We start from the raw sequence: 13,162 nt of genomic DNA on the forward strand, positions 1-13,162 counted from the left end.
GAAAATCGGAAACCCTGCTGGAATGTTCAAAGAAATCAAGCCACATCAGTCATCCTCATGGCATTTGTGATTCTAACGTGATGGTGTGAATGTTGTATATCGCATGTAGCGCAAATCAGGCGTCTGCAAAAGGGTCATCCAATAACAATGGCCCGACACAAAATGTAATGAGCCTGTGAAAGACTACATTACTTTCAACTTAACCTTTTTACTGGTAAGAACAACGTAAATTTTTCCGACAACCTCTTTTATTTTATCTGCGTGGACCCTAACAACCAAATTAACAGTGTCAAGTTCGAGCCCTAAAAATACTAAAACGTGTCACGGCCCCTCCGTCTTCTCGTTAGCTCATAGAACGCCTATTTCTCGCATGGCTTCAGTAAACATTTCAATGTTCCATCGACAACACCGTTCAGATATGTGCCCAAAGAGGAAGTCATCCAAATAATGCAAAAGCTTCCGGTTTGTTAAAAGGGCCTTGATAACATACTCTAGAAATTTCGAAAACGTTTCAAACTATTTACCTGAAATACTTCTACCAAGCCGCACATGTATCGAAGTAGTATTTTTCATTAAAATGAACCCAAGCAATTCAAAGTCACAAGGATGGATTGGCAACAATCTAAATGCACTCTTTATGTCCATTTTAAACAAAAAGCATGTTTTTACCCAGATCCTGAATAATATAAATTGCTTCGTCAAAATTCGAATTATTAACTGAACATTTTTGGGGATCGATATAATCATTAACTGAGTTTCCAGATGGATATTACAAATGATATATTAATCTATACTCGCCCAGTGATTGTTTCGAATATTCCTATTCGAGAAACATATTTTCTGTGTAACTCAATAAATGGACCCGCGACACGATCCGCCTGAATTTCCTTATAAATTTGCGTGTTGTACTACTGACGAATATTGAGCAACAGATTTAAGGTTTTTGGAAAATCTGGCCTTTCGTTCGCCATCATAGATTAGCCTAAAGCAATTTTTGAAACCTGACAGAAGTAGAAGTCAATCAACTGGCCCCGTGTTCACAAAGCAAATTGAAATTGATTTTCAATGTCAAGTGACATTGATTTTCAATTTTTGTCATCGGTTCTCAAACTTGGTGTTCACAAAGAAAATCGATGTCAAATGACATCCAAAATCGATTTTCAAATTGCAATCAATGACACTGAAATTGAAATTGATATTGGGCATTGTCAAATTGAAAATTGATGACAATCACCATGGTAAGAAAACAATATGGCCGACATTGAAAGACGTCTTCGTCGCGCTGGATACATAAATGAATTGTTTCCAATGGATAGGAGAGTTTTCCGTGATCGAACGAACCCCGATGGAAATTCGTGAACGGTACCGGTTTTTCCCGGAAACTATTCTGTTTCTTGTCAACATGCTGAATTTGGAGAGGGCTACTGAACGTTCTTGTCCTCTTCCGCCGCTCATTTCAACTTTAGCGGCATTGCATTTCCTTGCAACTGGCACACACCACATTGTGACGGCAGGGCTGCATGGAATCTCAAGGTCCAGTGTATCTAGAGCGGTCAAGCAATTCACGGACAGCGTGTGTCTACATCTAAATGACTTTGTTTTCTTCCCAAATATCGAAAATGTGCAACGGACGGTGCAAAAACATTTTTACAACATCGCTAGTGCGTATTAGCTCTCAATATAATTTAATCGGACAATTTAATGATTTTTGATTGGTTGTCAAGTAAACAAATAAGGGGAGTTAAATGTTTCTTAGTCGAATCTAGCACAATTCAAAACGTTGTATGAGTACTGTATGCTAGATTTATACGTCTTGAAATAACATACGTGTATATTAAGTATATTACGTGTTTGATAAGTATAATAAACATAACTGTTTATTAATGATTGTTATTTTTGGGAACACATATATTGACATGAAAGACAGAAGATTGAACTTGTAACTTTTGAAAAAAAAATGCGGAAACTTTGTTTGTAGTATACTCAAATTAGTATAAAATTATCTAATACAAATGTCGATTAGGCTAACAATGTTATTGTCTTTAAAGGTTTCCCCCCCAAGTGGTTGGTGTGGTTGATGGGACACATATCCGTATTCAAGCGCCTAGCGCCAACGAAGACGATTATGTGAACAGAAAGGGAATTCACTCCCTTAATGTACAGGTAAAACAATAAGTGAAATAAAGTCCATGAACATTTCCTCAACTTGTATTTTTTTTAGATTATATATGTTTAAAGGTTGTCTGTTCACAGTGAAAATTGCAAAACGAAACTAGTGACAATTGGATGTTCTGTTGTTTACTTTTATTATTGTGATATCAGACAAAATGACATTGTGCAGTGTGAATTTTATTAAGATTTGTGGTTTCTTTTTGCTCTATAGATGATTTGTGATGCCACTTTTCGGTTTGTTGACGTAGTCGCAAAGTGGCCTGGGAGCGTTCACGATTCAAGGATCTTTCGTGAAAGCGCCATACGTCAGCGCTTTGAAAGAGGTATAATGACAATTACACGAAGACTACTCGGTATTATGATTTTATTCATTCATTGCACACATTTATTTAAGCACAGAATTATTACCGGTACATCAAAATTAACAAGCACAATTTTATTTTATTGAAGCGTTTCCATCTTTTCAAGTAGGTTTGATCACCAGCCATATATATAAATTATCTATCTATCTATCTATCCATCCATCCATCCATCCATCCATCCATCCATCCATCCATCCATCCATCCATCCATCCATCCATCCATCCATCCATCCATCCATCCATCCATCCATCCATCCATCCATCCATCCATCTATCTGTCAAGTCTGGTTTTATTTTATATAACAGCTTTTAAAACGATCACATGTATTATTATCACATCACATTTGACAAATGAAAGCAACTTAAAACATCACTTTTTTACGCAATGACACAATTGAATTAGCGTCTCATCAGCCCAATAAATAATTCATACTAACAACAAAAATTGAACTTCATTGAAATCACATCATTCCAAATGATCACAGTAACTAATATCACAATTATTTAAATGTAACATAAACAACAACATATTACATCAATAACGTTATAACTATGTCATAAACTTGCATGCATTAAACAATACACTGCTTGATATCGTTGTTTGACATTACAGTGCTGCAAAATGATCTTTCTTTTTTATTATAACAGGTGAAATCGACGGTCTTCTGCTTGGTGACTCTGGCTATGGATGCAAGAGGTATCTTATGACACCATATCAGAACACCGACAGTCCTTGTAAGGTATAGTTATTAAATGGATCTTTAAAACAATGAAACATATATTCAGAATTAAATTTTGTTAACCTTAGATTAAACAAAACAAGGGCTGTTTGTAAAACATGCATGCCCCCCATATGGGCTGTCCGTTGTAGTGGCAGCCAATGTGTGAATACGTTTTTGTCACTGTGACCTTGACCTTTGACCTAGTGACCTGAAAATCAATAGGGGTCATCTGCGAGTCACGATCAATGTACCTATGAAGTGTCCTGATCCTAGGCAAAAGTGTTCTTGAGTTATCATCCGAATATCATTTTACTATTTCGGGTCACCGTGACCTTGACCTTGTGACCTCAAAATCAATAGGGGTCATCTGCAAGTCATGATCAATCTACCTATGAAGTTTCATGATCCTAGGCAATGTACCTGAGCAGTTATTGTAGCTAAACTAGTCTATCATTGCGGCAGACGTCAACAAAAAACAACTTCCGCTTTACCGCTTACGTCCACAAAAAGTCGAAAAAAATCGATGTCGTTAAAACCGATGTTGAACGACATCAATTTTAAATAACTTCGTGAACTCGAACTTTGTCATCGATGTCACTTGACAACGATTTTCAATGTCATGCAAAATCGATTTTCGATGACAGTAAAAAGTTTTGTGAACACGGGGCCTGGAATTGTAATTTTTTTAGCCTTGACTCTAAAACTTCTACTTTAATTGGCGACGGAGCTGATGAAAAAGCCCGGCTATCAGAGACCAAAGCCGCCCATTCAGTGTCTATGAAACGGCCTTGCCCTTGGGGCACCACGTGGTTAAAAGTGGAAGCGGCTGACCTCTAGTTGACACACACGTGTTCAAATTTACAAGTATAACCAGATCGACATGATTTTTTAGGACGTCCCGGCAAATGAACCGTCCCGTTTGCATTTGTGCGCCACTTGTTTCTCTAAATAACATGCATCTAAGCCACAAATCATGATTGAGCGCCGACCACGAATAAGGCATGAGCGCCTATCTAGACCGAAACTGGTGGTCGTTTTCCTTCAAATAAATTCTCCCATGCCGTGCTGCACACTCTCTTATCGTATAAAAATAGTGCAACATTTCGCGAAGCCTCTGAGGTTGAGGATATAAATGAATGTCCATGCACATTATAAACGCATCTGACCAAAGTTCCATAAAATTAATTACATCTTCGCATTCCTTTGGACGACTTTCTAACGACACATCATTGAAAACGAAAACATAACCCCCGTTTGTGTAATCCGCTAGCTCAACTGCCCCCTTAAGCAATAATGCAAGATTAACATTTTCGCCACAACAAATACGCTGTTTAATTAAGCGACGCAGACACGTGGATTGATACATCCTCAGCAGTTTGTCTAGGCAATATAAAAATGCTTTGAAAGTTATCCATTTGAGACAGACTTGACATAGGTTTACATTGAACGCTAGTGCCTCCTGCTCTGCCACGTTGTGACCATGTGGTAGCCCATCGGCTCTGCGGAAATATCACAGAAATCAATAACCTCACCATTTGCGGCGCTATCGTCTGCGCGTCGACGTTTTGCAGGTAGCGCACTAGCGGTTGCCGATTCTGGTTCTGGCCCAGGAACAGAGGCTGGTGACGGCTCTGGTACCGGCGCCGTTTCCGCCGCAACCCTTATACGCCGTCTAGCCCTTTGTTCATTCGCCGGTGCCGGCTCTACCGCCGCCCGCATCCCCCGTCCCTCTCTCTGTCCCCGTTCCGCTACGGCTTGCCCCGCCGGTCTTCGCAAGCCACGACCGCTACCCGACATTGTTGATTTCTGTTATATGGATGTGTATACACGCGCTTTTTTTTAGCCAAAGATATTTCGCAGAAGCACGAGATACGTGAAACCCGATCTTATATATACCGTATTGGTGACGTAAGACAGTCACTTCTGAACTCGATTTCACGCATGGATTATTGTCGTCTGCTTGTCTCTTATTATCGATACGAGATTTAAACTTGTATCAACCGGTGACATGTATTCGCTACTTCAAATAAAAGAAATAAATTTTTATAGGAATTAATTTTTAATATTGTTTTAATTTGAAGTCCACGAATTAAAATGTCCACCAAATTGCCATGGTTGTGAAAATCACGAAATATTATGTCGACGAATATTAATGATAATGCAGATATATTTCACTTGTTTACTTATAATTGTTAATTTATAGAAATGTTTAGTAGTCATTTTAAGTAAATTTCTATATTGAACTTCCGTCGAGGATCGGGATGATTCGTATATTTTTTTTAACGCAGTCACACTATTTCCTGGTGCCGCCCCGGTTGAAGCCGGTCAACAGCACGGCAGAGTCCCGGTCAACCCGGACTGGCTACGGTTTATCCCGATGAAGCCCCGGCAGAGCCCCGGTTGTCGCTGGTAGTGCCCCGGTGAAAGCCGGCAGCGTCCCGGCATAGCCCCGGTTGTCACCGGTAGTGCCCCAATTGAGCCCCGGTAAAAAGCCGGCAGAGCCCAGGTATACCGTAACACTGCCGGCACTCACCGTGTCTATACCGGCATCAGACCCCGGCAGAGCTACGGCAACGCCCCGGTTTACCCCGGTCGTCGCCGGTAATGCCCCGGCGGAGCCCCGGTGAATGCCGGTGGCGTTCCGGCAGAGCTCCTGTTTTCTTATATACCGTAGCTATACCGGGACTCTATTGACATTCACCGGGGCGTTGCCGTAGCTCTGCCGGGGTCTGTATGGGCCCCGGTGGAGCTACGGTGCCGTCCCGGTTGTTCCCGGTGCCGTCCCGGTTGTTCCCGGTGCCGTCCCGGTTGTTCCCGGTGCCGCGCCGGTCGTTGTGTCGCATGTTCTCGCATGAATATGCAAACAATAATAAAAACTATGTCGTAGCCAATGCTTAACAATTTTGCTTCAATAATATTTTTTACACGTTTTATGACACTGTCATGTTATATAGTGATGTTCTGTATTTACAAGGCGGGTTATTGAGATCTGCGAAGAACTTCTTTGATTGCGCATGAATTACCGCCAAGTGGTTAATGGGAATTCATTCATTCGTGGGTTTTGGCAGCCAGCCAATTCTGACTGTCTCAGAAAATTTTATCATTACTATGGCCTTAGGGCTACGCCCCAGGCAAAAAACCTATCTGATGTATACCAAGTCTGGTGTTATGCTTAGTAATCACAATGGTACATGTTTAATGAAATGTTTTTAAATTAATAGAATATATAGATTTAAACACAGATTTAAGCAACGTGTATCATATTTAAGCATGAAGGCAATACCATTTTTTAAAGCAACACATGAGCAACCAGACACACAAACACACAACAGATAAAATGACGCTAGTAAAGAAAGTTACTTTATTCAAACCAAACATCAATGCATACATAAGTTAATAATTGTACATTATAGTAACATATTAAAACACAGTTTACATGTTGCATTAAGATTACAATAAAAAGTAAGCTTTCAAAATCATCTTTCAATTGGAAGTTGGTATTGTTGCGCAAACATGCGAATTTATTTACAAATCTTTTACCATTTTCAATAATTGAAAATCTTATCAAATAATGAAGCATTGTGTAAATATTCACAACGTGTTTCAGCGCCGTTTAGAACCTGTTTGCGTAGGACAGACAAACATTTTTTTTGATACACTAAACTTTGCCTAATTTAAATCAAAATTAAATGCGTTTTTTTTATGAAAATGTGTTCTAAATGTTGCTGGTTATTAATTGCTTATAAGAATATTACTTATTTAAGTACAGATCTGAACAAACATTACATATATGCATATTATATCATGAGAGACTTGTTTTCTTCACTATCCAGTTATTTCGTTTGTATTATACGTCGTTTTCAACAACAATCCCAGTATTTCCTTACAACAGAGATTGATTGTGCTGAACGACACGACTGGTGTGATGAATAGTACCACTACTTGAGGTACACAGTGTAATATAATATCAGTGTAATATCATATATTTCTGTAATTTATTGTTCTCTCTCCATAGTATCGCTATACCAATTATTGTGTACATATGAAATAATAATGCATGTACCGTAATGTTTATATCATTTAAGCAAAATTATTTTGCTGAAATTTAACTGCCTTTATTAAACTTAAGTGCCATTATTATCACTATGCAAACCAATGACCTCACGATTACCCATAAGTTCGATCATGTATACAGCACACTACATACGTTATCACTGCTTTAATTTAGTTCAAGTGGTGCTTTGTAAATATGAGTACAGCACGCATGTATTATTAATTATCTTTAAGAAGAATTTCTCTGCCACTTCAACACACACACTGGCTTTGCTAAAAGTTTAATAGATTCTAAATGCTAACATATATTTTTGTTTATTTGTTCAATCCATAACATTCTATTTATGCGATATCACATCAATTATCCGTTTACGTCAGTGACGAAATTCAAAATCAATCATATAATTAATTGCATTTCTACAGTAGCGATATAAACAGATGGCGTAAAAACAACTTCTAAAATCAATACATTTTATCACAATATGCTAACTAAAAAAACGAAACAAAACCAATTAAATAAAGCGGAGGAAATAAACAGAACGAAATAAAATGTCCATATGAAAATGCGGATGTATATTTATATACCAATCAATAGCCATCGAGTGCATTTATATATGAAAACATTAATTTTATTTGCTATTGAAATAAATCTGCAATTTGAATATGGATTTTCTCACTTAAGTGTACCTGGTACATGTTTACAACTGTGGACGTGTATTTCGGTGTTTAATTAACTCATTTATGCCCAGTGGACTCTCCCATCCTTCTAAATGGGATCAATTTATTTCCAAAATTAGGGATGTCTAGTATAATTATTTCTATATTTAGAATATTTCTTAAAAGAGGCTATACAACTCAACACAGTATACACATTTACACTAAGTAAAATCCAGCCGACCAGCAAGACAAAAATGACGTTCAACTCTTAAAGGGGCCTTTTCACAGATTTTGGCATTTTTTTAACTTATTCATTAAATGCTTTATATTGATAAATGTAAACATTGGATCGTAAAAGCTCAAGTAAAAAATCAAGAAAAAAAATAAAAAAAGGAAAAGAACATTGCCCGGAGCAGGTTTCGAACCAGTGACCTCTGGAGTCCTGCCAGAGTCCTGAAGTAAAAACGCTCTAGCCTACTGAGCTATTCCGCCGAGTACAAATTCTTGACGTATTTTATACCTTATATAAGCAATCTTCGTAGTTTCACAAAATTTAACGACAAAAACAGAACTCTCCAAATTATTCAATCGTTTCGCGTTGCAACGCTTTATAAATTTTAGGTTTTAAAATCGTCGAAAGATGCATATAATGGCTATAGTAGAGCATGGTTAATGTTCAGTATTACTGTTTCCTCACAAATATCATAACTAAAACGAAAAATTACGAATCTAAAACAACTTTTTTCAATTTTGTCAATTTACCAAAGCGTGAAAATATCCCTTTAAATTAAATGTATATAAGTGTCTTTAGTGCAATCAAGTGTTGATGGAAATAAAAGATGAAAATAAAATATGATATGTTTTATATGTTAATATGATGAAATGTTGTAATACTATAGTATAATATGTGGTCCTTTATTTATGGCAAGAGAGACATTACTAATCAGTTAGACCGATAAGACAATAAGACGTAACTCTACCCCTGACAACCTCTGAAGACTCGACATACGACCATATTTGATAGTGTGTATGGGAAACAGACTTCCGCATTTACACAGATATAATCAAACGGTTGCAGTAAATAAAAATACGCACAGCAAATCTGAATTCGCACCAAATGTTTATAATTATATAATATTCTTGCAGAGAACATATGAGCAGTGCTCTTTGAAAATGGGGTTTAGTGCATGCGTAAAGTGTCGTCCCAGATTAGCCTGCGCAGTCCGCACGGGCTAATCTGGGACGACACTTTCCGCATAAACTGGAGACTTTTTGTAAACGAAAAATACCATTAAAGCGGACAGTGTCGTCCCTGACTAGCCTGTTCGGACTGCGCACATGCATTAAACACCCTTTTCACAGAGCACAGATAATATAAATACCTGTATACCAAACCATATCATCAACATAACCAAGGTGAAGAAGCAATGATTTATAATTAGCATTATGTTAAACTAACGATTCAAATATATTTATACAATTTCAGATAACATTTGTCTAAGCCACCAACAATTGCTAGTTTATCATTGGTGTCGTTGAAGCACAAACCGCGCGGAAAATCAATTTCCTTTAACAAAAGAGATCTTTTATATTTACCCGTTGGACTAATTTGATGTATGTTACCAGATAGGCATGCTACATATACATCACCACTAGGATCCACGGCACATGCCAATGGATTATTGCTCTGATACTCAAACAACGTTTTTCCATGAAAATTGATTGCAGTTATTTTATTTTAAAAAAATTTGTATCTGTAAGTAACAATATGCGAAAATTAACATGCACCACAATATGATGTGATGACGTTATACAATTTTTTATTTCTGGGCTTACATCGAGGGTATGTAACAAACTCCCATCGTTATTAAGAACGTCTATTTGTCCCTCAGTATTTGCCAAACAGATGTACTGGTTTAATGCGGTATCCATAGCGACGTCCTTATATGGGACGTTCGTTGTCATTTGCGCTACCAAGTGTACGTTTCCATGGCGAAGCTGTGCAAATGAAATCTTACGTTGACGTGGGAAAGTTATCACCATGTCGTTTGGACCTGTCTTAGAAACTGACCAAGGCGTTGACTTACAATTGATCATCGATAATACAGTTTTGTGGTCTTCATGGAATACTACTAGAGACGGCGATGTATCCAATGCTACAACAATATGATGGTCTATCCATATGCAAGAATAAGGATAATTATTACTATTAATCAGCTTCATTTCATCGAGACTGATTTCAGACTGAAACTGTAGACTTCGCTCTGCGTATATTGAGGTTTGCTTGATAGCAGAGTCTGAACCTTTCTCGCTTACATCACAAACCATGTCGTCAATTTGCAAAGAATTCCGGATTTCTATTAGTAAAGTATCTAAACACGTATTCGCAGTACATTTAAAGGAAGACCGAGTACGACTTCTGCCAATATCAACGACCGATGCTTGGAGACGAGCTTGTGGTTCTTTTTTAATTTTACGTTGCACTAAAACTGCGTGAACTTCTGTACCAAACTTCTCAACTTGTTCAATGAAAGACGATTGGTGTTCAGTGTCATTTAATGTATGACGTACGCTTTCTCTCTGTACGCTTATTTTTTCGAATATCACTTTCTTTTTATCAGCAATGGACGACAACACCGTTTCCTCAATCTTATTATACGTGTCCTGTAGTTTCTGTTTTACATCTTGAAGTAATAACATTGCTTTACGTTCGCTTTCGGCTATCAGTTCTTCGTGTTTGCGTTAATGTTCCAAAAGACTCTCGCAATTCTGTTGCATTTCACGCAACACAGATTTCAACCCAGAACAATCCATTTTTATATCATGCAGTATGTCAGACAGTTGTTTTACTTCCTCGCACTTTCTGTGGTCGGCCATAGCACACTTGTTACAGCATGTCACATCGTGGTCTTTACACAGGTAGACAACTTCTTCCTTTTCATGATTAGGACAAGCAAGCAAGCTCTTCAGAAGGTCGTTTATTTCCTTGGGAGGTAAATCCGTGAGGTCACACAACTTGTGATGCTTTAAAACTTTTCTCCTTCCATGATCCAGTTTACACTTCTCACATAGTGGTTCCTCACACACTGTACAGTAGGAAACACCATCTGTCTCTATGGTTTCTTGCAGACACGGTCCACATAATTGTTTGCTCACAGACATTTTGAGTAATAGCGACGCAGCATTGAATATGTGTATCGGGTCTAAATCGAAACTAGAGGTTCGTTATAACTGGTTTAAACACGAATTGCTGTGTATTCGTTCTTCCTTAAACATCACGTGAGTTTAATGATAACGCTGTGTCAGCCGTTTATGTAAGCGTCCAATCAAATTTGAGAAAACCAGAATGCCTTAAGCTTTGCGAAGTAAAACGTGCAATCTACATTCAGGTATCACATTTTTTGTTTTGTAAAGTATGCGTATGAAAAGGGATACTACAGTGCGTTTGCAAACTGCGTGTTCAGCTTGAATCAATTTTATCTGGCAGGAAAGGCTTGAGGAAGAGAACAGTTTTTCACTCAACTCTCGACATCAAAACAGTGCGTGTGTGTGCCCCTCTATATTTAGAAAATTGTCAGCGCTACAGCATGTGTACTTAAATGCTATGTTCTTATATTAGTTAGTACTACCATATTGCATTATGTGTACTAGTATACTATGGATCATACAAGTCTTGTCTTTTTCCCTATCCTGATATTACTTTAGACCAAGTCAAAATTGAAAATCGTCCTCAAGAACGTTCAAGTATTGCATTTGATGTTTTGAAACGGTATCTTTTTATGCTTGTGCCATCTCCCTGCTTTGACTTCAAGTCTATAGACAGGTACACTAAAACAAGTTAACGCAATTTTTTTTATACATTTACCATATTAATATGGTTGGAACTTAAAGCGACTGTAAAGGCTGTAACTTCTACCTCTGGTCGTATTTTGCATTTCATTTGACCAGGTTTGCACACACATATACAAACATATCAGATATTCGTTGTTTAGCTATGGATAAAAATATATTAATATCTCATACCCCAAATATACTTCACTTAATCCTAATGTGTCTAATAAATGCTTGATATATTTAACCAGTACCAGTTTTGGGGGTGTATATCATAATCATGTAAGAACATATCATAAACGATTGTTATGTACTTGACATTATCAAATTGTCAGATTTCAAACCAGTACTTTGAAACACACACGAGACGGGTATTTATTAACGGTACACGTCCTAGTTCTCCGTGAACGAAATTAATTTGTGCTTGCAACCTGACACCTAATACTTGTTTAAGGTATCATATATGTAGTATTACAATCTGAACACCATTATTTATCACACATACTTCACATCCATACCTTTGAATAGTTTCAATAAGTTTATTTAAAAGATGGAGTCTATGAATAACGGATATATCTGGGTATTTAACTAAATTTCTCTTCAGCTTGTATATTGCTCTATGAGTCTGCCCTTAGAGAGCGTAATTATGCATGGTGCATCGTTCTTAAATTTCCAAGTCTATACACATAAACAAGCATGTTTCAATTACATTTGTTTTGCGATACTTCCAGTTGCCTCACGAAGTTTTGTCAGCGTCACCAGATGCAAACTAGAGATATGACAGTAAACTGAGCGTTTTGATGTTTGTAATTTATCCATATGCAATTGTTTATACATTTTGATAGTCACGAAAATCAGGTATTTTGATACGCCTTTACAAAAGCAGTTTTGTATGAAAATTCTAATATTTGTATAAGCTCAACGTTCTCAGCAGACATCTGTCAGTACAAGGTTACTTTGTTATTTCGTCACTAGGTGTATTACTATATAACTAATGGTACTTTATGCAGTTTTGCTGACATATGATTCAACAAGATAATAAATTATGCATATCTTGTTATATCATTTTTATGTTATTTGGTTTAAAGGGTATGTTCAAAGCAAAAGCCAAACATTACAAACACGTATGAAAACAACCCATAATTATCATTTTCTGATAACTTTTTTATCAAGTAATAATATTGATTATATCACGATTTATCTCTTAACACAATACCACATCTTCACTAATAGCCTTATTCATGAATATTGAAAATAGCAAAAAAAAAAACATCATTGAATGTGGTTTCGTTCAAAAACTAAGGTAACAAATCTCTTAGTATGATCTTTATAACACACCGGATATGTGTCCTAAATACACACCAT

At 37.1% G+C, this 13,162-nt stretch overlaps 1 protein-coding gene across 1 annotated transcript in view; it reads right to left on the reverse strand.

Annotated features, from left to right (window-relative positions):
* Positions 1-4,705: 4,705 nt before the first annotated feature.
* The window catches only part of LOC127840003 (aromatic-L-amino-acid decarboxylase-like), a 39,094-nt gene continuing 30,637 nt past the window's right edge, over positions 4,706-13,162 (reverse strand). The window contains 2 exon segments of the mRNA XM_052368391.1: positions 4,706-5,062; positions 10,817-11,052. Coding sequence (XP_052224351.1) covers positions 4,706-5,062; positions 10,817-11,052 — 593 coding nt within the window.

This window comes from Dreissena polymorpha, chromosome 7 (assembly GCF_020536995.1).
Source record: "Dreissena polymorpha isolate Duluth1 chromosome 7, UMN_Dpol_1.0, whole genome shotgun sequence".
Taxonomy (NCBI): Eukaryota; Metazoa; Mollusca; class Bivalvia; order Myida; family Dreissenidae; genus Dreissena; species Dreissena polymorpha.